General features: G+C 46.0%; 1 protein-coding gene across 1 annotated transcript; it reads right to left on the bottom strand.

Annotated features, from left to right (window-relative positions):
* Positions 1–3,519: 3,519 nt before the first annotated feature.
* Positions 3,520–4,902, bottom strand: LOC127330630 (putative F-box protein At4g17565). The gene has a single exon (XM_051356777.1). It carries the CDS (start codon positions 4,900–4,902, stop codon positions 3,520–3,522), a length of 1,383 nt encoding a protein of 460 aa, XP_051212737.1.
* Positions 4,903–26,587: the final 21,685 nt, after the last annotated feature.

Here is a 26,587-nt window from a genome sequence, read left to right as displayed (position 1 = left end):
AAACCGGACACCACTGTTTTGGTTGGTGCTCTTTTTATCTTGGGCGATCGTGTAAAATGTATTTCCATTTATCTCGTACCCTTGGAAAGTCACTACAGTCGAAGATGGTGTCTGGGCCAGCAAGTACAACTGATCTTCAATATGTTTGTTATTCAGGAGATGTTTTTGCAACCAACCGCGAAAGTCGACATGTGTTCACGTCTAATCCAATCGTTCGATCGCCCCGGGTTCTCGGGAGCGTAGAAAGTTCTTGTGGTCACCGATATACGGAGCCACCAAGGTGGAACTTTGTAGAACTGTGTAGTGTGCTTGAGTCAAAGAAATCCCGTCCCTACATATCATTGATTTCCTTCCTAACGTGCCTTTTCCACTTAGTCTCCCTTCATGCCGCGATTCAGGAACACCAATCGGCTTAAGGTCAGGAATAAAGTCAACACAGAATTCAATGACCTCCTCTGTTCCATAACCCTTGGAGATGCTTCCTTCTGGCCTAGCACGGTTATGAACATATTTCTTCAAGACTCCCATGAACCTCTCGAAGGGGAACATATTGTGTAGAAACACAGACCGAGAATGGAAATCTCATCGACCAGGTGAACGAGGAGATGTGTCATAATATTGAAGAAGGATGGTGGGAACACCAGCTCAAAACTAACGAGACATTGGACCACATCATTCTCGCAACCTCGGTAGAATTTATGGATTTATTACCTTCGAGAAATTGCATTGAGGAATGCACATAGCTTCACAATGGGCAATCGAACATTTTCCGGTAGAAGCCCCCTCAATGCAATCGGAAGCAACCGTGTCATTATCACGTGACGCTCATGAGACTTCAAGTTCTGGAATGTTTTCTTCTCCATATTTATTATTCCCTTTATATTGGAGGAGAAGCCAGACGGGACCTTGATACTGCTAAGACATTCAAAAATATTTCCTTCTCTGCTTTTGTAAGAGCGTAGCTGGATAAATGACGTCCTTTAACTCTCTCATGCAGCTTTTTGGGGTCTTTCCAACGTTGCGGGTCCTCCCGTGCTTCGGTGTATCTTTTGTCTTCCCGTACACACCCGTAAAGCCTAGCAGGTTCACGCAAAGATTCTTCATCACGTGCATCACATCGATTGAAGAGCGGACCTCTAAGACTTCCCAATAGGGTAGATCCCAAAATATAGATTTCTTCTTCCACATGGGCGCGTGTCCGGCATCGTCATTCGAACAGACCGTCCGCCAGACCCTTTCCAAATATTACATCTAGATCCTTGACCATACCAAATATATCAACACCATCACGATGGGGAGGCTTCCTCCGGTGATCAGCCTCACCGTTGTAATGCTTGCCTTTCTTTCTTACGGGATGGGTAAGCCTAAGAAATCGACGATGCCCCTGTACACGACCTTCGACCTTTTTCCAAATAATCACCTTCGAGCTCATGTAAACAAGTGTGTGCATGCATTGTATCCCTTGTTTGACTGTCATGAAATGTTACCAAGAGCAGGCCACCATTGATGGTTACGAAAAGCATCGCTCTTAGGTCAAATTCCTCCCTGCTTGTGCTCGTCCCACACACGTACACCGCTAGGGACCACAGCTGTAGAAGTTCTTCGACTAATGGCTTCTGGGTACACATCAATGTCGTTCCCGGGTTGCTTCGGGCCTTGTATGAGCACCGGCATCATAATGAACTTCCGTTTCATGCACAACCAAGGAGGAAGGTTATATATACAAAGAGTCACAGCCATGTGCTATGGCTGCAGCTCTGCTCTCCAAAAGGATTCATGCCATCCGTACTTAGACCAAACCGTAAGTTCCTTGCATCCGTGCAAAGTTTGGGAACTCTCTATCGATTTTTCTCCATTGGGAGCCATCGGCAGTGGTGCCTCAACATCACGTCTTTCTTACGGTCTTCTTTGTGCCATCGCAACAACCTAGCATGCTCTTTATTTCTGAACAAGCGTTTCAGCCGTGGTATTATAGGAGCATACCACATAACCTTGGCAGAACCCTCTTCCCGGGGCGCTCGCCCTCAACATCACCAGGGTCATCTCGTCTGATCTTATACCGCAATGCGGTGCACACCGGACATGCATCCAAATTCTCGTACTCATCGCGGTAGAGGATGCAGTCATTAATGCATGCATGTATCTTTTGCACATCTAATCCTAGAGGGCAGACAATCTTCTTCGCTTCGTACGCATCTTGGCGGGCAATTCGTTACCCCTTGGAAGCTTCCTCTTAATTATTGTCAAGAACTTTCCAAATCCCGAGTCGGTGACACCGTTCTGCGCCTTCCATTGCAACAATTCCAGTGTGCTGCCCTAGCTTTTTATGGCCATCTTCGCAAGTTGGGTATAACAATTTGTTGTGATCTTCTATCATCTTGTCGAAGGCCAACCTTTCCTTTTCAGTTTCACATTCTCTCCTTGCATCAGCAATGGCCCGGCCAAGATCATCATCGCAGTGCTCATCTGGTGCCTCTTGATCTTCTACTTCGTTGTCTTCATTGCCTTCTGCAGTATCATCGTATTCAGGGAAATTGGGATAACCGTCATCATCCTCTTCCTCTTCGTCATTGTCTTCCATCATAACCCCTCTTTCTCCGTGCTTGGTCCAACAATAGTAACCGGGCATGAAACCGGATCGCAGAAGGTGGTCATAATGAGACTCGAGTGAGCGTAATTTACGGTATTCTTGCAGTCCACACATGGACAATACATGAAGCCACCATGTTTGTTTGCCTCCGCCACGGCCATAAAATTATCCAGGCCCGCAGCTGAACTCGTCAAACCGTCGGTCAATGTACATCCATTGCCGATTCATCTCGCATGATATAATTAAGCTGATCAAAACCATTACGTAACATCCACGATGTATATATACACATGCATTTTATCAATTGCAGATGAAAAGGATAAAGTTGTTAACCTCGATGAAGAAGAAAAAAGCAAGTTAAGTGTGGCTTGATTTGTGTAAACTCAAGTGGCAAATCCTCTTAAGCATTTCATCGAACACCTCTTGTGCATGTGAAGAAGAGAGGAAAGCAATACACCCCTCTTGTGAAGATAGTGAAAAAATGGCTAAGTGTGGCTCACACTTGGGCAGGGGCAAGGTTATATAGCCAGAGGGGGCCTTTGGACCCGGTTTGTCATACAAACCGGGACTAAAGGGTTCCCCACGATCGACACGGCCTGCCGCGCCTGCGGTGGACCCTTTAGTCCCGGTTTGTATGACAAACCGGGTCCAAAACCGCCTACAGGAGACGAGCGCCAGCGGGTGGGGTCGTCCTGGGCAGAAACGAACCGGGTCCAATGGGGGCATTGGACCCGGTTTGGTTCAGCAGTGGGACATTTGCTTGGGACCAAAGGCCTCTTCTCCACTAGTGTACTAGTAGTGATGATAAAATGCTGCCCCATTAGATTTATTGGCGCACAAACATTTTGTAGCGATCCTGCTAGCGATCTTAAGAACAAATCTCGGACCTAGCTAGCTAGCTAGCTTATTCAAAGCAGATCTACCAGCTATCACGGGATCGAAGGCGTGATCCACACCGGCGGCTCGTAGAAGCTTGGCTGCTCCTCCCCGAGCGCCTTGATTTTCTTCACAGTGCCATCCATGAGGCTGTACACCCCGACGGCCCGGTAGTCGGAGTATTCGTGACTGCTGTACGCCTGCTTGCGCTGCTCCGCGGCCCCGCGCTCATCGTCGGTATAGTAGACGCAGCCGGCCTTGATCCGCGGGCACCCTATTGTCCGCACGCACAGCGAGTTGTTCATCCCGACGAACAGCGCGAGCTCGCCGATGTCCGTCGTCTCCTTCCACTGCCCATCGTCGCCAAGGACATGTACCTTGAAGGCGCACGACCATCTGCTCTGGCTGTAACGGTCGTCGACCACATGCCCGGGGTACTTTATCACCACCATCAGCCGCCCGCCGGGAGATGCCGCGAGGTACTTGCGGCACGACGGCTCTCTGTATTCCTCTTTGTGTTCCTCTACAGCCAGCCTTGGCGCCACGACCGTGCTAGTGTAGGCGCCGGACTCGGCGTCGCGCTCCCACGCCTCCACGAGGCCCGAGTAGGAGACTGAGTAGAACTGCCCGTCGTGGTGGATAGCGTCCTCGACGCCGTCATGCGAGGGGGCTAGCCTCCATACACGGTCCTCTGCCGTGGCGAAGGCCGGGGCGCCGGCCTTCCACTCCGTGATGAGCATGGCGGCGTACGTGCCGTGGCGCGCCCGTGACGAGGAGAGGACCACCTTCCGGTAGAACCACATGCGCATCTGGTCGGCGGTGTACGAGAACGTTCCGTGCCCCTCCGGCCCCCAGTAGTGATCGTTGAACGGCGGCCCGTGGCCGTACCGGATGGTCAGCAAGGCCTTTATATTGAGGGAGAAGTTGTGGTAGTTGCTGCTGGGCCCGAAGACGCCCATGGTGGACATGTGCGGGAGCTCGTGCTGCTCGCCGGTGGACGGGTTGACGAGGTAGATCTGGCCCCGGATGTCGGCCGTGGCGAGCCATCCGCGGGCGGAGCCAATGACAAAGTGGTCGCGCAGCGCGGGTTCCGGGGCAGGCACGGTGGCGCCACGCTGATCGGCAATGGAGAAGAGCCTGCCGGTCTTCCGCTTGTTGCTGGGGAGAACGAGCCATGGCGCGTGAAGGAACAGGTTCTCGTCGCAGGATGTGGCGAAGACGGCGGCGAAGGCGACGCGGTCGAGGAAGCCCAGGCGGTCGTGGATGTTCGCCAGCAGGTCCGGCGACAGGCTGGGGCATGGCCTGGGGGGCTGGGCTTTAACCTTGGGGGCGTCCGGTATCTTTGGGGCGTCCGATATCTTGGGGGCGCCGTTCGCTTTCCTGACGGCGGCGGCGGCCTTCCTACGTCTGGCGGCGGCGCCCTTGCTTCTCCCCATTGGCAGATCTGCTGGAGATCGGTCCGCTGGAGGCGGTGGATGCGTAGGGCTCAGGGTGGTTCTGTCAGCTCATTATAGAGGGAAATACCGCCTCACTTTTTTTCTTTTCTTTTTGAGGCCCACACCTCACAAGGGCTCGGTCCGATCAATCGATCTGTACGTGTTTTGCATCACCTTTGTGCGTGTCTGGAACTGTGCACCAGACGTCTTCTGGCATTGAGCTCGATCACGTCACGTTAGCATGCTCATACTTACATTTTTTTGTGTGTTAAAAGCGGCTTTATTGCGGAGATTTGGTGCACATGAGCACTAGTGATCTCACTTCAAAAAATAAATTAAAAATTATGTTTCTAAGCTTCATAGAAATCTGAAAATAAATCATGATGTAGCCGATATTGTATCTCACAATCGTGTAAATTTTCAACTGAAAATAATGTGTATTTTAGGCTGCACAAAAATAACAAATGCATAGATCTAAGTATAGTGATTCAAATCTACAAAAAGGAAACAGAGTTTGTCATTTTTGTATAGGTCAAAAAACAAAACATTTGAAATTGAGATTTTGTAGGTTAGTGGGTACATCATTAGGTACTTTTATAATTTTGTTACATAATTTTTTTGAACATATAAATATTATTTTCGAAATTTTTAATCTGGCAAGAGCACTGGTGCCCAAGATCCAATATGACTTTTCGCTTTATTGCTAAAAAGTTTATGTATTACATCCGATTTTACCCAGCCGCACACACATCAAACCAAGCAAGGATATAAAAGTCGTGAAAAGACTGAACCAAAGAACACATGGATAAACGCCCAAGGTGGTGGAGCCCTCTCCGCAGATTATGTTGCTATCCATGTTAAGAAAAATATTTCTCACTGCATCCTCCAGTCCTGTTCATACCTTCATAAATTGATCGTGACTCTTCGTGTGCTGAAGCAGTGCACCAGTAGATAATCTGAGAAGAACTGTTATCATTAAAAACCTTATCATTTCTACATAGATATACCGATGAATAATGTCAATTACTCTCAGCCTACTAAAAGTTTTAAACATACGACCCACCCTATTAAGTTAGTTGCCAAAGATATTCGCAACACTACGACATAACTCACTTTCAAAAGTACCAAACTATCATAATTTTGAAATTTCATAGTTCACATTAGAGCAGATAATCACGTGCTGGCCCATAGATGTTTGGACTCATCCGTCATACGTTTAAGAAGGTATGGCATTTCTGTATATTACAAATGTTGGTTAGTAAAATGTCACTAGTAGAAAATAGTGATTTCGTCCAAAGCTCTTGGGAGCTATCGTTCAGACAGTTGCGTGATTACTAGTTTGATCGAACTATATTTTTGTTAAGTGTTTGAAGCAGGAAGCCGGAAATAATTTATGTGGATACTACGTCTGCGAGTTCATTCGTGAGGTGGCCTGTCATCGGGAGGCGGAAAGAGCTATACATGCCCTTCATGTACGTGAACAATATTTCACAATCTTACTTTATTACCATCAATTGTATTGAGTTCCATTCATATATATATATATATATATATATATATATATATATATATATATATATATATATATATATATATATTGATTTACTTTTTTAAAATTAGATGAAACGCATGGGGGACACTCTCCTAACGGTGAATCCTGTATGAGCAATTCAATACGAAATAACGTTATTCTTGAAGAATAACGTTGCATAGAAAAACAAAAAAATTTCCTACCGCGAACACGCAATCCAAACCAAGATGCAATCTAGAAGACGGTAGCAACGAGGGGATTATCGAGTCTCACCCTTGAAGAGATTCCAAAGCCTACAAGATGAGGCTCTTGTTGCTGGGGTAGACGTTCACTTGCCGCTTGCAAAAGCGCGTAAAAGATCTTGATCACGGCGCCACGAACGGGCAGCACCTCCGTACTCGGTCACACGTTTCGGTTGTTGATGAAGACGACGTCCACCTCCCCGTTCCAGCGGGCAGCGGAAGTAGTAGCTCCTCTTGAATCCGACAGCACGACGGCGTGGTGTCGGTGGTGGTGGAGAAATCCGGCGGAGCTTCGCTAAGCGTGCGGGAAGTGGAGGAGCGGGCGGCTAGGGTTTGGGGAGAGGGGGGCGCCGGCCACCAAGGGGTGCGGCCACCTTGGTGGTTGTTGGGGTGGCCGGCCCCTCCCCTTGGCCCTCATTATATAGGTGGAACACCCAAGAGTTGGTCTACAAGTCTTCGAATAAGACCCCAAACCAAAACCTTCCATAACACATGAAACATACCCAAGCTAGGACTCCCACTAGAGGTGGGATTCCCACCCTTCCTTGGGAGGGGGTGGCCGGCCCCCCTTGGGGAGTCCACTTGGGACTCCTCCCCTTTAGGGTTGGCCGGCCATGGAGGTGGAGTCCCTCCGTGACTCCGCCTTCCTTAGTGGTTTCTTCCGGACTTTTCTAGAACCTTCTAGAACCTTCCGGATCATTTTAAATCTTATAAAATGACTTCCTATATATGAATCTTATTCTCCGGACCATTCCGGAACTCCTCGTGATGTCCGGGATCTCATTCAGGACTCCGAACAAATATTCGAACTCCATTCCATATTCAAGTTCTACCATTTCAACATCCAACTTTAAGTGTGTCACCCTACGGTTCGCGAACTATGCGGACATGGTTGAGTACTCACTCCGACCAATAACCAATAGCGGGATCTGGAGATCCATAATGGCTCCCACATATTCAACGATGACTTTAGTGATCGAATGAACCATTCACATACGATACCAATTCCCTTTGTCACGCGATATTTTACTTGTCCGAGGTTTGATCATCGATATCACTTCATACCTTGTTCAACCTCGTCTCCTGACAAGTACTCTTTACTCGTACCATGGTATGTGGTCTCTTATGAACTTATTCATATGCTTGCAAGACATTAGACGACATTCCACTGAGAGGGCCCAGAGTATATCTATCCGTCATCGGGATGGACAAATCCCACTGTTGATCCATATGCCTCAACTCATACTTTCCGGATACTTAATCCCACCTTTATAACCACCCATTTACGCTGTGGAGTTTGGTGTAATCAAAGTACCTTTCCGGTATAAGTGATTTACATGATCTCATGGTCATAAGGACTAGGTAACTATGTATCGAAAGCTTATAGCAAATAACTTAATGACGTGATCTTATGCTACGCTTAATTGGGTGTGTCCATTACATCATTCATACAATGATATAACCTTGTTATTAATAACATCCAATGTTCATGATTATGAAACTAATCATCCATCAATCAACAAGCTAGTTAAGAGGCATACTAGGGACTCTTTGTTGTTTACATATCACACATGTACTAATGTTTCGGTTAATACAATTATAGCATGACACATAAACATTTATCATAAACATAAAGATATATAATAACCACTTTTATTATTGCCTCCTGGGCATATCTCCTTCAGTCTCCCACTTGCACTAGAGTCAATAATCTAGATTACATTGTAATATACCTAACACCCATGGCATTCTGGTGTTGCTCATGCTTTGCCCTAGGGAGAGCTTTAGTCAACGGATCTGCTACATTCAGATCAGTGTGTACTTTGTAAATCTTTACTTCTCCATCTTCGATGTACTCGCGAATCGAGTGGTAACGCAGCTTGATATGCTTCAGCCTCTTGTGTGACCTTGGCTCTTGTGCATTGGCGATGGCACCCATGTTATCACAGTAAATGATTAATGGGTCCAATGCACTAGGAACCACACCGAGCTCTACAATGAACCTTTTCATCCATACCGCTTCTGATGAAGCCTCTGAAGCCGCTATGTACTCTGATTCTGTTGAAGACTTCGCCACCGTGCACTGCTTCAAGCTTGCCCACCATCGCAGCACCATTCAATATAAACACGTACCCAGACTGTGACTTAGAGTCATCAGGATCAGTGTTCCAACTTGCATAGGTGTAACCGCTTACAACGAGCTCTTGGTCACCTCCATAACAAAGAAACATATCCTTAGTTCTTTTCAAGTACTTCAGGATATTCTTGACCGCTGTCCAGTGTTCCATTCCTGGATCACTTTGATATCTGCTAGTCAAACTAACAGCATGCGCTATATCCGGTCTAGTACATAGCATGCCATACATGATAGATCCTACTGCCGAGGCATAGGGGATATTACTCATCCCTTCTCTTTCTTCTGCCGTAGCCGGTCCTTGAGTCTTACTCAAGACCTTGCCTGGTAACATAGGTAAGAACCCTTTCTTACTTTCGTCCATTCTAAACTTCTTTAGAATCTTGTCCAGGTATGTACTCTGTGATAGCCCTATTAGGCGTCTTGATCTATCTCTATAAATCTTGATGCCTAATATATATGATGCTTCACCAAGGTCTTTCATTGAAAAACTATTATTCAAATAACCTTTTACACTGCTTAATAGTTCTATATCATTCCCAATCAATAATATGTCATCTACATATAATATTAGGAATGCTACAGAGCTCCCACTCACTCTCTTGTAAATATAGACCTCTCCATGACACTGTATAAACCCGAAGTCTTTGATCACCTTATCAAAGCGTCGGTTCCAACTTCTTGATGCTTGCTTCAGTCCATAGATTGAACACTGAAGTTTGCATACTTTGTCAGCATTTTTAGGATCGACAAAATCTTTGGGTTGTACCATATACAACTCTTCCTCAATGTCTCCATTAAGGAACGCTGTTTTGACATCCATCTGCCAAATCTCATAATCGAAAAATGCAGCTATTGCTAACAAAATCCTCACAGATTTTAGCTTCGCTACAGGTGAGAAAGTCTCATCGTAGTCAACTCCTTGAATTTGTCGGAAACCCTTTGCGACAAGTCGAGCTTTATAGACAATAATATTACCATCAGCATCTGTTTTTCTCTTGAAGATCCATTTATTCTTGACAGCCTTTCGGCTATCAGGTAAGTCTACCAAAGTCCATACTTTGTTATCATACATGGATCCCATTTTAGATTTCATGGCTTCTTGCCATTTGTTGGAATCTGGGCTCATCATCGCTTCTTCATACGTCACAGGGTCCTCATCATTGTTATCCACAATCATGACATTTAGACAAGGATCATACCAATCAGGAGTGGCGGTTCAGTAGTTTCCTCGTTCGAAGTTTCATGATCATTATCATTAGCTTCCTCTGTTGCCGGTGTAGGCGGTACATGTACAATTTCCGGTACTGCGCTACTCTGATCAACGAGTATAGATTCATCAATCTCATCGAGTTTTACTTTTCATCCAGTCACTTCTTTAGTGAGAAATTCTTTCTCAAGAAAGGTTCCGTTCTTAGCAACAAAGATTTTGCCTTCGAATCTGTGATAGAAAGTGTACCCTATAGTTTCCTTAGGGTATCCTATGAAGACGCATTTCTCCACTTTGGGTTCTAGCTTGTCCGGTCGTAACTTCTTTACATAGGCTTCGCAACCCCAAACTTTAAGGAACGATAGCTTAGGTTTCTTGTTAAACCATAATTCATACGGTGTCGTTTATACGGATTTTGATGGTGCTCTATTTAAAGTGAATGCGGCTGTCTCTAATGCATAACTCCAAAATGATAACGGCAAATCAGTAAGAGACATCATAGAACGAACCATATCTAAGAGAGTTCGATTACGACGTTCGGACAAACCGTTTCATTGTGGTGTTCCCGGCGGTGTCAATTGTGAAAGTATTCCGCATTTCTTTAAATGCATGCCAAACTCATAACTCGGATATTCACCTCCACGATCAGATCGTAGAAATTTAATCTTCTTGTTACGTTGATTTTCTACTTCACTTTGGAATTCCTTAAACTTCTCGAAAGTTTCGGATTTATGTTTCATGAAAGAGATATACCCATATCTACTCAGATCATCTGTGAAGGTTAGAACATAACGATAACCACTGCGCGATGCTACACTCATTGGTCCGCACACATCGGTATGTATGATTTCCAATAAGTCAGTAGCTCGCTCCATCATACCAGAAAATGGAGTCTTAGTCATTTTTCCCATTAGACATGCTTCGCATCTATCAAGTGACTCAAAGTCAAGTGATTCAAGTAATCCATCGGTATGGAGTTTCTTCATGCGTTTCACTCCAATATGACCAAGACGACAGTGCCACATATAAGTAGAATTATCATTCAATTTAATTCGCTTAGCATCAGTGTTATGTATATGCGTATCACTACTATCGAGATCTAACAGAAATAAGCCATTCTTTTCAGGTGCTCGACCATAAAAGATATTATTCATAAAAATAGAACAACCATTATTCTCATACTTGAATGAATAACCGTCTTGCATTAAACAAGATCCAGATATAATGTTCATGCTCAATGCGGGTACAAAATAACAATTATTTAGGCTTAAAACTAATCCCGAAGGTAGATGTAGAGGAAGTGTGCCGACAGCGATCACATCGACTTTGGATCCGTTTCCAACGCGCATCGTCACTTCATCTTTCAGTAGTCTTCGTTTATTCTTTAGTTCCTGTTTCGAGTTACAAATATGAGCAACCGAACCAGTATCAAATACCCAGTTACTAGAACGAGAACCAGTGAGATAAACATCTATAACATGTATATAAGATATACCTTCTTTCTTTTTCTTGACAAGGCCGCTCTTCAGATCAGCCAGATACTTGGAGCAATGACGCTTCCAGTGTCCCTTCTCCTTGCAGTAATAGCACTCAGCATCAGGCTTAGGGCCGTTCTTAGGTTTCATAGGAGGCGTGGCAGCTTTCTTGCCACCCTTCTTGAATTTTCCCTTAGACTTGCCCTGTTTCTTGAAACTGGTGGTCTTGTTGACCATCAACACTTGGTGCTCTTTCTTGATCTCAATCTCAGCAGCTTTTAGCATGCCAAAGAGCTCAGGTAACTCCTTGTTCATGTTCTGCATATTGTAGTTCATCACAAAGTTCTTGTAACTTGGTGGCAGTGATTGAAGGACACGATTAATCCCCAGTCTGTTAGGAATCACTATTCCCATGTCACTTAGTTTCTTCGCATGCCCGGTCATGGCGAGCATGTGCTCACTAACGGAGCTGCCTTCTTCCATCATACAGCTGAAGAAATGTTTCGATGCTTCATAGCATTCCTCGGCCGCATGAGTCTCAAATATAGCTTTCAGCTCATCCATCAACTAATGAGGATCGTGGTGCTCAAAACGTTTTTGAAGATCGGATTCCAGACTGCACAGGATGGCACACTGAACTTGAGAGTACCGAGTTTTCCGAGTCGCGTAAACAGCTTTTACTTCATCGGTTTCAGTTTCTGCAGGAGGGTCACCTAGCGGTGCATCAAGCACATATTGCAGATTTCCGCCAGAGAGGAAGATCCTCACATGACGGAACCAGTCGGTGGAGTTGCTACCGTTGCTCTTAAGTTTTTCTTTCTCTAGGAACTGGTAAAATTGATTGGGGACGCCATCTCTACAACATATATTTGCAAAAGTTTAGACTAAGTTTATGACAAATTGAGTTCAAATTTTAATTCAACATAATTAAAAATCTAGGTGAACTCCCACTCAAAACAATATCCCTCGCATTGTCTTAGTGATCACACGAACCAAATCCACCGCACCTATGTCCGATCATCACGAGACAAGGTGTGATTTCAATGGCGAACACTCAAAGTGTTCATCATATCAACCATATGATTCATGCTCTACCTTTCGGTATCACATGTTCCGAGACCATGTCTGTACATGCTAGGCTCGTCAAGGCCACCTTAGGATCCGCATGTGCAAAACTGTCTTGCACCCGTTGTATGCACTTGTTGATTCTATCACACCCGATCATCACGAGATGCTTCGAAACGATAAGTCTTGGCAACGGTGCTACTAAGGATGAACACTTTATTATCTTGAGATTTTAGTGAGGGATCATCTTATAATGCTATCGTCGCGATCTAAGCAAGATAAGATGCATAAAAGGATTAACATCACATGCAGTTCATATGTGATATGATATGACCCTTTTGTCTTTGCGCCTTTGATCTTCATCTCCAAAGCACGGACATGATCTCCATCATCTTCGGGCATGATCTCCATCATCGTCGGCATAGCGTCAAGGTCAATGGCGCCGTCTTCATGATTGTCCTCCATGTAGCAACTATTACAACTACTTTGAAATACTACTCAACATGAAATTTAAAGACAACCATAAGGCTCCTGCCGGTTGCCACAATACAATAATGATCATCTCATACATATTCATCATCACATTATGGCCATATCACATCACCAAACCCTGCAAAAACAAGTTAGACGTCTCTAATTTGGTTTGCATATTTTACGTGGTTTAGGGTTTTCGAGAGAGATCTAATCTACCTACGAACATGAACCACAACGTTGATACCAATGTTGTCAATAAAAGAGTAAATTGAATCTTCACTATAGTAGGAGAGACAGACACCCGCAAATCCTCTTATGCAATACAAGTTGCATGTCGAACGAGGAACAAGTCTCATGAACGCGGTCATGTAAAGTTAGTCCGAGCCGCTTCATCCCACTATGCCACAAAGATGCAAAGTACTCAAACTAAAGACAACGAGAGCATCAACGCCCACAAAACCATTGTGTTCTACTCGTGCAACCATCTATGCATAGACACGACTCTGATACCACTGAAGGATAACGTTGCATAGAAAAACAAAAAATTTCCTACCGCGAACACGCAATCCAAGCCAAGATGCAATCTAGAAGACGGTAGCAACGAGGGGATTATCGAGTCTCACCCTTGAAGAGATTCCAAAGCCTACAAGATGAGATTCTTGTTGCTTCGGTAGACGTTCACTTGCCGCTTGCAAAAGCGCGTAGAAGATCTTGATCACGGCGCCACGAACGGGCAGCACCTCCGTACTCGGTCACACGTTCGGTTGTTGATGAAGACGACGTCCACCTCCCCGTTCCAGCGGGCAGCGGAAGTAGTAGCTCCTCTTGAATCCGACAGCACGACGGCGTGGTGTCGATGATGGTGGAGAAATCCGGCGGAGCTTCGCTAAGCGTGCGGGAAGTGGAGGAGCGGGGCGGCTAGGGTTTGGGGAGAGGGGGAGCCGGCCACTAAGGGGTGCGGCCACCTTGGTGGTTGTTGGGGTGGCCGGCCCCCTCCCCTTGGCCCTCATTATATAGGTGGAACACCCAAGCACTACTGCAGAATAGGCCTCTAGTGACAGGCACAAAAGGCATGTTAGTGACAGGCAAAGCGTATGTCACTAATGACTAGTCACTGGTGACATAGGCATCCCAAATGGGCCTGCCGAATATAGTACCCGGGGTTTATTGAAGGCCCACTACCCGAAGAATAAGAAGATTCGGGAGCCCAAGATGCGTTTAAGGAAGAAATAGAGTTGTAATAGGAAGTGTTACTTGTAATCTGGCGGGATGAGTTAGAAACCGTCCCGAACTCTGTAAACTTGTACAACACGAATCCTTCGACTCCACCTCCTATATAAAGGGGGAGTCGAGGGACGAAGAATCAACGGAATCATTGTCTGCAAACCCTAGTTTTCATAGTCGTCGAGTACTTTTCGGCTGAAACCTTCGAGATCTACTTGCCCTCTACTTCTAACTAAACCCTAGCCTACAATCCATAGGCATTGACAAGTTAATCCCTTGTCAATTGGCGCCGTCTGTGGGAATTAGAGGCGTAAGGAGCTGATCTCGATGGCACGCTCAAGATCTTCGACATCGTCAACCGCAAGCAACACAATGGATCGAGGTAAACAGATCGCTACTGGTCTTGTCGATTTTGTTCCTCACCCACCCTCCCGTTTGGATGCATATGCGTATCTGGCGGAGCCCATGGAGATGACGTTCGGAAGGTTCCACTTTCGCGTCGAGAAGGAAGGATCGTATCGTGTCGAGATTCCGATTTCGTCGGGATCATCAGTGGCCGATTCAGATTTTTCAAGCTATGCATCGTCAAACGAGTCAGGAGAAGAAGAAACCTCGGCGACACGCTACGTCAGTATCAGAGCAAGAGAGAAACTCGCCAAGATCTTCAACGACATATCGTTTGAGTCATCTGCGGACTCGTATATAAGCGATGGCTCAAGCGATGTCGACAGTCATGACTTCATCGACAAATCTTTGACAGTGGGCAAGGTCTTCATCAGTCTCAACGACGATGTCACCAAACCCAACATAGATCTGAGTACAAAGTATCATCAGATTTACGCCATTGAAAATCAAGAAGAGACATCTGAGGCTTTCGACAGTTTGGGAAATCCATACGTCGATCCCTCCAATCTGCGACAAGGCTTGGGCAACAAATACGTCGGGCCGCAGCCGCGAGATAGAGTTCAACTTTCACAAGCAGCGTGGGGACAGAGCTGCGAGAGCTATGAACGGCACGTAACCAATGGCTACCACAGCCACACCGGAAGAATTGCAAGCATATCAATATAGGCTCGCACGAGCTGCCAGGGAATTGGAAAAACAGACAATTGAGTTGAACAGAGAAAGGAGGCAGCTTCGCATCCAAGCAGAGAAGGGCAGATCTAAGTCGACAATCTAGAACTACGGGTGATAGCCATCGGGAGGCGCGAACAGAGCAAGGTCAAGACTGCAACACATACCCGAAGCGGAAAGAGAGCACTTGGTTCAAAACCTCGACATGTCCTTTATGTCGATAGATACAAGAGGAAACATCATCCCTAAGACACCAGAGGCTGGGTATATGGCGACACATGCTTTTATCCTTGCATCTAAACCACCTCCGGGTGACCCAAGGGAAACACTGTACAATATGGCGGTAGCAGGAGTTGGAGCTATGGGGACAGCATTTATATCAACGCCTCCCGAAGGAGTGGCAAGGCAAAATAGTCCGCGACCCGCAGCAGAATCAGCCGGCAAGACTCGAAGGGCCAAGTGGAGCAAGAGACACAAGAAGCACAAGCAAGAGTCGACAGAGCGCGGCAAAGCGTAAGGGATCATCGGCAATCCCCGTAACTTAACGACGAAGATATGTGCGGTTTACCATGCTTCACGAGAAGAGTCCGAAAACGCGAGTCCCCTCAGATTCAAGTTACCCGATAATTTCAAGAAATTCGACGGCCTTCAAGATCCAGAGGATTGGCTAGTCGACTATCCGGAGACGGTGAAGCCGACAGGAGGAACTAGGGCAACAGCCATGCAAAGCATCCAGGTGCACCCGAGTGGTGCCGCACGATCATGGATAAAGAAACTCGCTCCAGGATCCATCGACACTGGGAAAGTTTCGAGGACGTGTTCGTCAAGAACTTCAGATCCACGTGCAAAACCCGCATCGTTAGAGGAGTTGAGAGCGTGTCGACAAAAGCCAGATGAGCCAATGAGAAAGTACATCCGTAGGTGGAATATCATCAAAAACTCGGCAGAAAACATATCCGACGAGAGAGCAATAGATGCGTTTGTCGCAGAGTCAGGCGTGGAGACTTTGTCGAGGATTTGGGAAGGACCAATCCAAGGACAAGATCCGCGTTAATGGAGATAGCAAATAAATGGGCAGATGGAGAAGACGCTGTCCACAACAAACGACACAGTCGCGAGGAGGACCGTGGTCGAAACTATCAACCGAGGCGAAGATTTCCTCGGACGTACCAGAACTACGACGCCCCAGACAAATTTCGGCAGGTTTTCTGACAAATACAGGAGGCAACAGAGATGACTACCAGAGAAGCAAGTGAACAGCGAGGTGATAATAGGGATGATTCACGCAATGTGCAAAAATAGTGGGCCGAGGTTTCCAAGACCTTTCGTGTCCCCCGAGGAAATGCTGAACGGACCTTGCCAGATCCACTTCTTCCTAGACAGAAACGGGAAAAGACAACAGGCACCTGCAGTAAAGACCGTCGAAATTTTCGTGCAATGTTCAGATACGCAGAAAATGCTCACGCTCGAGCAGACAGAGAAACCCTCGGGAGCCTAGGAGCGAGATTCATCTACCGCCACCTCCCGCGATTACAGAGGACAATCGACACCAGCTAAGAATAGCGGCAGCACCGCACCACCACCCTATGTTGATCCTAACTCCAACGGAGCAAAGGTTGATGATTCGTAAGGGAAGGCCGTCCAATAGAGCTCAAAAAGTAATCTCACGACAGGTGTTTATGGCAGAGAAAATGCCTCCACCAACAGCTTGAGTACCTTAATTGGTCAGGACAAGATATCGGCTTCACAATAGCGGATCATCCGCAGCAAGTTCCTCGACCAGTGGCAGTCAAGACTTATTCTCGCCAAAGAAGCTATCGCAGGATTTGATGTCTCTCGAGTGTTCATAGACGGCGGCAGCAGCTTGAACCTCATGTATGCAGATACATTGAGGAAGATGAACATATCCTTAGCAAACTTGAAACCAACAGACACAAGATTCCACGGCATCACACCAGAGAAACCAAGTTATCCATTGGGAAAAATCAATCTCGATGTTCAATTTGGGACCCGAGAAAATTATAGAATCGAGAAGCTCGAATTTGAAGTCGTGGATTTTCCATCACAATACCACGCTCTGTTGGGACGACCAGCATATGCTAGATTTATGGCAGTACCACACTATACATACCTGTTGTGGAGGTTGCCCGGACCAAGAGGACCAATCACAGTCAAGGGAAGCTTTGCCTTAGCCGATAAGTGCGACAAGGATTTTCACAAAGTTGGCGTAAACTTTCGGGATGCAAGCCGAGTACTTGGCGTCAAAAAGCATGACTGATTACGACGCATCGCCAGACGCTGGAAGGCCAAATAAAGAATCAACTTTCAACACAGAGAAAAATTCTAAGGAGGTGCAGATTCACCCGACAGATCCAAAAAAGACGACATCTATCGCAAACGATATGGATATCGCATAGGAAAGCGCGCTCGTCAAGTTCCTCCGTGAGAACTGGAAAATCTTTGCATGGTGTCCAGCTGACATGCCAGGAGTACCCAGGGAACTTGCCAAGCACCACCTAAATTTGGATCCAACAAAGAAACCAATCGCACAACCTTTGCGGCGTTTTTGAACCAAACCGCAAAGCCATGCTTTCAGAAATAAATCGACTCGAAGAAGCTGGTTTTATCGTAGAAATATCTACAGAAGCCACATGGGTAGCTAACCCGATTGATGGTGCCGAAGAAAAACACGACAGTCCTTCGCATGTGCGTCGACTTTACGTGTCTCAATATACTTTCTCCTAAGGATCACTTTCAACTCCCAAGGATCGATCAAATTATCGACTCCACGGCAGGTTGCGAACGTCTTTCCTTCTTGGATGCATACTCTGGTTATAACCAGATCAGATTAAAAGAAGATGATGAAGCCAAGACAGCGTTTATTACACCTTACGGCGTGTTTTGCTACAAGACAATGCCCTTTGGTCTAAAAAATGCGGGAGCAACATATCGAGGATGATGCGTATGTTTAGCAACACAGATCGGGAAAAACGTGCAAGTATACATCGATGATGTCGTCATAACATCAAAAAAGGGGACAACATTGATCGAGGATCTCAAAGAAACTTTTGACAACCTCGACAAATTCTGCCTCAAACTGAACCCGACGAAGTGTTCTTTTGGCGTCCCAAATAGAGAACTTCGGGGTTTCTAGTTTCGGCAAGAGGGATTGAAGCAAATCCCGACAAAATACAAGCCATAGTAACAATGAGAAAGCCAACAAAGTTGAAAGAAATACAGCAGCCTAATCGGGCGAGTCGCAGCTTTGAGCAGGTTCGTCGCCAAAGTTAGGAGAAAAGCGTTACCATTTTATGCGCTGATACTCCACGGAGATAAATTCCAGTGGAACGAAGAGGCCGACAGAGCGTTCGAGGATCTGCAGCGAATAATCTCGACACCACCAATCCGGGTGGCTCCAAAGGAAAAGGAACCTCTCCTACCGTATATTGCAGCCACGCCCCAAGTGGTTAGCACAAGATTAGTTGTCGAAAGAGAGGAAGAAGGGAAAATCCATGGAGTGCAGCGGCCAAGATACTTCGTGAGCGAAGTCTTGTCACCTTCAAAACAAAGGTACCCTCGCACCAAAAGCTAGCATATGGAGTGTTCACGACAAAGACGTAAAATTGCGCCACTATTTTTCGGCACACCCGATCATAGTGGTCAATGAAGCTCCCTTGTCAAATATACTGAATAACCCGTGAAAGCATGGGTCGTGTCTCCCTTTGGGGAATAGAACTTTCCCTCGGGACATCACGTATGAAAAAGAAAAGCAATAAAGTCGCAAATACCGCCGTACTTCATCGCAGAATGGATGGAGTTGCAAAATACAGACCTCCAGATTTATCGAGAACTTGGACCATGAACTTTGATGGGTCCAAGAGACTAGAAGGAGCTGGCGCAGGAGTAGTACTCATATCACCCGAAGGCGACAAATTGAAGTACATCCTCCGATGACGTTCCTTAACGCATCTAACAATGAAGCAGAATATGAGGCCCTCATACACGGGATGAAGATGGCAAAAGCCTCGTGGAGCAACTCGATTAAAAATCTTTGGCGACTCACGCTGGTGGCTCAGCAAGTTATGAACAAATGTGATGCAATCAATGATAGCATGATGGCATACTAGGAGGTGTACAACGAGCTTGAGAAGTTATTCGATGGATGCGAAGTAAATCATATTAGCAAGTTGAGCAACGACGAAGCCGACGTTCTTGCAAACATCGGGTCACAAAGTGCCTTCCAAATTCCGCCAGGTGTATTCTCGGGAAGAGATAACAGAGAGATCCACTAAGCCAACAAAGTCAAAAAAGAAGGAGAAGAAACCCTCGGGGGCTGCCAAGGAAAAGCAAGAGGACGAAGAAGAGGATCAGGACTTGGTCATGGTGATACAGATACCGTGGATGCAGCCGTACATATCATACATCATGAGAAAAGAAATACCCGATGATCCAGCTTGAAGCAAGGCGAGTAATTCGACGCTCCAAAGCTTTTACGGTGGTCAAGGGAGAATTGTATAAGCGAAGTATTTCAGGCGTTTTGCAAAGGTGCGTTACACCCGAAGAAGGAAGAATAATCCCGAAGGATGTACACGAAGGAATATGTGGCCACCACGCAAGTAGTCGAGCTATCGCAGCCAAGGTTTTTCGGCAGGATTCTACTGGTTGACAGCAATCGAGGACGCCAAGGACATAGTAAGAACTTGCGACGCATGTCAAAGGTTCGCCGCAAAACCTCACTCTCCAGCAGCAGAGCTAGCACCAATACCATTGTCGTGGCCCTTTGCTCAATGGGGACTTGATATGGTGGGTAAGTTACACAAATCCTGGCCAGGAGGAAAGGAGTACATGCTAGTAGCTGTCGATAAGTTTACAAAGTGGATAGAAGCGAAGCCGATAAATTCACCAGATGGAGCATCCGCAGTAAAATTCGTAAAAGGCCTCGTCTTCAGATTTGGAGTGCCCCACAGCATCGTCACAGCATAACGGCGGCAACTTCACATCCCATGAATTCAAAGATTATTGCGAAGAGGTGGGTATTAAGCTGAACTTTGCGTCGCTTGCACATCCTCAAACCAATGGGCAAGTCGAGAAAGCCAATGGCATCATCTGCAATGGTATCAAGAAGCGCTTGTTAGGACCACTGGAAAAAGCTCGACATACCTGGCCGTAAGAACTACCAAGCGTGTTGTGGAGCATCCGAACAACACCAAACACAAAGCAACGCAGAAACTCCGTTTTTCCTGGTTCATGGAGCAGAGGCAATACTACCAATCGAGATAGAGCACAACTCTCCACGTGTCGCTGAATATGATGAAGAAACGTCGAGAAGAGTGCTAGAAGACGACGTCGACGCACTTGATGAAGCTCGAGATGAAGTATTATCTCGGGTAACCAAATATCAACAGGACTTGAAGAATTACCACAGTCGACGTTTGCGGCCAAGATCTTTTCAGGTGGGAGACCTAGTTCTTCGGCTCACGCAAAAAAGTCATGAAAAACTCGAGTCACCATGGCTTGGCCCTTACATTGTCACGGAAGTAATTGGAGGAGGAGCATACAGAATAAAGGACAAAAAGACAGGGGTGGAGGAGCCAAACCCCTGGAACGTGGCGCAACTTAGGCGTTTTACGCCTAGAGTCAAAATATAGTCTTTGTAAAGCTTCAATGTACTGAAACGCCCGCGAGTTTTCAGACGCACTCTTTTCCTTTTTCGGGGCACCGAGTGGGGCCGGAGAAGGTTTTTAATGAGGCGGGCTCGCGGTGCTGCAATATAATAAAGATAGTGACAATATAACTTTTCTTCTTTATCGACATGACCAAAGTCTTCGCTCCGACGAATTTCAATATAGTTCATCAACAAAAGGAAAAACTTGCCTTGGTATTCAAATACCTCGTGAGTCAACAAAAATACAAAATAGTACTCAATAAAAAGCTTGGGGGCTCATATTCGCCTTAAATATATAAATGCCTTGGTTCAAAACCTCGCAAGTATACAAATATAGTAAAGAGTCACCGAAACACTGGGGCTAAACAAACAGAGAAATATAATGATTGCTTTACAATATAGTCGTGGATTACAAAGAAAAATATCTACAAGAAGAAACTAACTAGTCTTGATTCAATATGTCATCAAGAGTAACCCTGTTTTCCTCAGGAGCAGCACCAAGAAAATCGGCATAATGGCCATCGGCAAAAAAGTCGGCATCCATCCGAAGTAGGTCCTCAATCATTTCTTCGGCTATAGGCGTAACCTTCGTGTTAATCCTGTCAACACCAACTCTCCGACGTTTTACTTTTTGGTGAACTTTCTCGACAACCTGGGTAAGGTCAAGCTTCGAGTGGCAGATTTGGAGCATGATAAGAGCAAATGCGGCGCCGGCTATTAGTTGAGCCTTGACAAAATCATGGATACTGCGAGCATCCTTGAACCTTTCCATCAATTCAGGAAGAGTTTTTGGTTGGACGTTCGAGGAAACATGGAGTTGTAAACCATGGACAAGGTCTTGGTACGAAGTCAAGGAAATCGCGAGTTTGAGAGGCGCGATCTTGAAATCTGACAATTTGGCGGGTCCTCTCTGGGGTAGCCCAAAACAACGAACCATGGTCCAGGGAAAGATTAACAAGGAGGGTTGTCCTAGCATTTACCCTCTCTTCCTCGGCAGCAGCATCAACAAAGGCACCTATCAAAACAAAGAAGTGGAAACCTCTAAGAAACAATAGCATGAAGATAAAGAATATCAGCGGACGAAACAGGCATACCCGACATATCTCAGATCAAGCTTCATTCATTAATTCGAGCATGAAATTTTCTCGAGTAGTTGCCTTTTCAGCCTCGGAAGCAGCAATTTCCTTAGCAGCCACGGCTTCGTGAGCTTGTTGAAGAGCAATTTTTTCGGCTTCAGATGACTTACGAGATTGCTCCATCATCACAAGTGTTTGCTTCTTCGCATATTGAAGTTGTTGCCGAAGTTCATCCAGTTCTTGCGACAAGGTATCGTCGACAGGAGCGGTATCACCAAAAGCTTTCCTCGCGCGGGAAGAAGAAGGCGAAACATTGGAAGGAGCAGAAGATGGAGTATAGTTATCAAATATCAACTGAAAAATAAACAAGACAACATCAAATAACAAGCAAAGATAGAAGTCTTCATTAATCTCTTGGAATAATTACAAGGGCATTACAGTGGAGTTAAGAAAGTACGTGTCGCCAAATGACTACTTTGGCGACGAAGCAAAAGAAACAGAAAGAAAACGAGAGGCATGCAACTAGACCTCCGGCCTCGAGGAGCTAGGAGTTGAAGCTGGCTTGATCCCCAGATACGCCAAGATCTTCTTCGTGTTGGGCTTGGCCGCCTTGATCAGCGACCTCCATCTTGACTGCTCTATCTGACTGGTGTCGCCAACCTTCATCCAATCAAGCGTCTGTTGGCTGTCAGCAACCAGGGCAACAGTACTCTCGACAGCAACCTTCATATTCTCCTGACGCATCTTCAATCCCAGGTCTTCCGACGAATTGAAAAGCTTGGCAAGGGCAAGGAAAGTCGAAGGTTCCTCTTTCTTCGGGAAGAAGTAGGGGAATAACGCCGACAAACTTGCACTGGCATTGGCCACGCCTTCGCGAATTTCACGCCCATGAAATTCCAGAAGAGAAAGTGCGTCAAGAAGAGGGTCCTTGACGGGATTTTCCAAGTCAAAATCTTGGTCTGTTTGGGCTGCCACATGAGACCGAACATTAGTCGAAAACCAAGAAACAGGACGTACAATAAAACAGAAGGGATGGATGATATTACTTAGCGTACGTCGACTTTGCGACTTCAAGCGCTTGATGATATCTTGCTCACGTGCAGCTTGTGCAGTTTTCTGCTCATTCAAGGCAGATTCAGCATCTCGTGAGACTTTTCTGCAACGCTTCAACACTAGCAGCTTTCACCTTGGCTTCATCAGCCTCGGCCTTGGCTTCACTAGCAGCAAGTTCAGCTTTCTTGCGAGCCGCCTCACTTTGCTCGAGTTTTTGAGCAAGTGCGTCGACACGTTCGTTGGCCTCTGAAAGTTTTTCTGTCGAGATATGAAAAAGAAAGAAAAGAAAGATCAAAAAATAGCGACAAGCAACAGGAATAGAAAGTCAAAGAAAAATAGCAAGTATAAAAGTCGTTACCTTCGGCTCTGGCGGCATATTCACGGTACCCAACAAATTGGGACCCGATCCGAAGAAGCTCTTTGATCATTGGCTGTTCAAAGGTAAGTACATCAAAAGAAACGTCGGCATGAAAAAGAGAAAAGGTGTGAAAAAACAAAATAAGGAAAATATAGATGCCGACAAACTTACATCATCTAAGAGCGGAGTCGACGAACTGCCCAACTGAGGGGCAGGATCAACAATCTTTTCAACCCGTGCCCTTTTTGGTGAAGGGGCACGGGGGCTCGAAGGAGGAGTAGATGTATCAACATTTTGTTGAGGAGGCGACGATTCCTCCCCTTCAACTGGTTTTTCTGAAATAACTAAAGTATGTGACGTGCCTGCTCGAGCAGCCACATCTAAAGTTGGTGTTTCTTCATCATCACTGTGACAAAATAGTGGCAGCATAAAAAGCAAGGCAAAATAAAATTCTTCAAATAGAAAAGGAAAAGAGCAAGGAACCTACGAGCTGATGATACTCTCGATGTATGGATCATAAGCTGCTTTTCGAGGTAAAGGAGCAGTTTCTTCGGGTTTCGAGGTCCCGGAATCTTCGGCATTGCTCCTTTTCCTTTTGCTCTTCGGAGAAACAGCAGGAGGAGGAGATTGTGCTGATGTTGTACCTTCGTGAGGCAGCATCCTTCTCTGTAGATCCCGCAGATTTTCGAGAATCTGCGGGTTCATTAACAAAAGAGGGGGTCTCCTGGTTGTCATCATCGACAACGGCTCTTTCTTCGACCTCTCCATCCTCAGGAAGAGGAGGAAGGGAAGCCATAGTAGGATGATTCTACAAGGAAATAGTGACAAAAGAGAATAAGTGAAGATACCACTGCAATAAGATACAAGGAACGATTCAGAACAAGATAGAAATTCGAGAAGACAAAATACCTCGGGAAGAGGATTGGAAGCACTGTATGGTTCCACTCGACAGGAGGAGGGAATAGGATCCTTCTTGCCTAATCGAGAAATTCTTCGAACCAATTTTTCCAGGTCCTTTACAGAAAGATCACTGGAAACTCTGTTGGCGTCATTTTCACCAGAATACGTCCAAAGGGGATTTTTGCGAGCCTGAAGAGGCTGCACTCTAATCCTAAGGAAGTAGGCAGTAATTTGAACACCAGATAGCTCTTTGCCTCGAGTGTTTTGAAGATGATGGATACGAGCCATGAGCGCCTCTGTCGCCTTTTTCTCTTCTTCAGAAGCTTCGGCATCCCAGGAACGGCGACGCTGAATCCTGGCACTTCCGTCAAAAGGAACTATGTTGTGCTCCACAGAATTGGCGCTTTCTTCGTGAATGTAGAGCCACTTTTTGCGCCATCCTTGGACAGAGTCAGGAAATTTGACGTCGAAATAGTCGACATCAGTACGAACACAGATTACAACGCCACCTATGTTATAAGTGACGTTGTGGGAGCCATTGCGGCGGAGGCAGAAAATTCGTTTCCAAAGAATCCAATTAGGAGTGATTCCAAGGAAGCACTCGCAAAGCGTGATGAAAATAGAAATGTGAAGGATGGAATTGGGAGTCAACTGGTGTAGTTGAATCCCATAAACGAAAAGAAGGCCGCGGAGGAAATCATGGATTGGGGTCGAAAGGCCGCGGATTAGATGATCAACAAAACTAACCCGGTACTCCATTGGAGGCTTGGGGTAGCTTTCTTCGCTGGGGAAGCGGATGGCGTCCTCCTTCTTCATGAGGCCAAGCCTCTTCAGCATGTTGGTGTCTTGGTTGGAGATTTTGGATCTCTCCCACTCAAGATCCTCGGCAGCCATCTTGGATTCCGGAGTGCTGTGGCGAGTGAGTCGCGTGCGCGGTGGCATCAACGGCAATGGGCAGAGTAAGGTCTGTGAGTGCGGAAGCTTGGAGAGATTCGGGCGCAGGAGAAGTTTTGCGAAGGGGAACAGATGAGCGGCGCAAGCGAGGGGATGAACGGAGGTTGAAGAAAGGTTTATATAAGAATCGGGTGAAGCAGCGTGCCGTTGGATGGAGAAATCGTGTGGTGAGAATAGATCTTCTAGAAACAAGGGTAAAAAGGTATTTTTACTGAGATAGGCGTTACCGTACGTGCGCCAGAAAAAGCGGAGGACGTGTGTCCCCCACTTGCACGACGTGTCAACGTGGTGGAAGCAATGGACCCACAGGACAGAAAATTCACGACTACTTGTCAAGGATGAAGTAAATTTGATTAAGTGAAGAATGTCGACAAGGAAGTATTCAGAGATTGGCGACAGGATGAAATATTCAATACTTCGAGAGCCTTTGATCAAATACAAGTTTTTGCCCAAATGCTCGGGGGCTACTCCGACAAAAAGTAAAATTTCGAGTATGACAATATAGAAAATGTTGAGCCTACAACCAAGCACAAGTTCTTGGCTGTAGCCTCGGGGGCTACTCCCATCGGGAGCGCTGTTCGCGCACCCGAGAAATATAAAAATAAAGAGAGAGAAGAAGAAGAAGAGGAAAGAGTTCATATTGCGAAATAATGACAAAATAGCGACAAGGTGGAATAAAATGTTGAGCCTACAACCAAGCACAAGTTCTTGGCTGTAGCCTCGGGGGCTACTCCCATCGGGAACGCTGTTCGCGTGCCCGATGAAATTAACAAAGGAAAAATAGAAGAGCAAGAGAGTATATTTCGAGTTATAATTAACTCTACATATACTCCCATCGGGAGAACAATATAAGTCATATTTGACTCAATAAAATGTGCCATTCCAACAGCCGGAAAAGCACTCGACAATATATTCTCAGAACGCCAAAGTTGCGATCAATTTCTGAATGCCGCAAATTTGCGAAGGTAAGACCCCAGAATCCATTCTGCTGGGCGTGGCATCGCCAAAGACTGCGCTCTGCTACTTTTATCCGTATCAACAGATACGAAGAAAAATCCTAACGGACGCGTTAGGTACCCGATAGATTTGACTGGGACTCGACAGAATGGTAAGACCTTAAGCGGCACCTGTCGAAGTTTACACCAGTATCCCGAGATCATGTCCAGGGACGTGATTTTGAAGTAGGTTTTTGCGGATTGCCACTAGAGCAGTTAACTAGTACCTGATCCGTCAGATGAACTAGCCCCAAT

The sequence above is a fragment of the Lolium perenne genome, chromosome 1, assembly GCF_019359855.2.
Source record: "Lolium perenne isolate Kyuss_39 chromosome 1, Kyuss_2.0, whole genome shotgun sequence".
Classification (NCBI taxonomy): Eukaryota; Viridiplantae; Streptophyta; class Magnoliopsida; order Poales; family Poaceae; genus Lolium; species Lolium perenne.
This window is presented reverse-complemented; position numbering and strand designations above follow the sequence as displayed.

What these genes read in the sequence shown, in the direction of transcription:
- LOC127330630 (XM_051356777.1), bottom strand. Translation starts at nt 4,902, where the DNA reads ATGGGGAGAAGCAAGGGCGCCGCCGCCAGACGTAGGAAGGCCGCCGCC.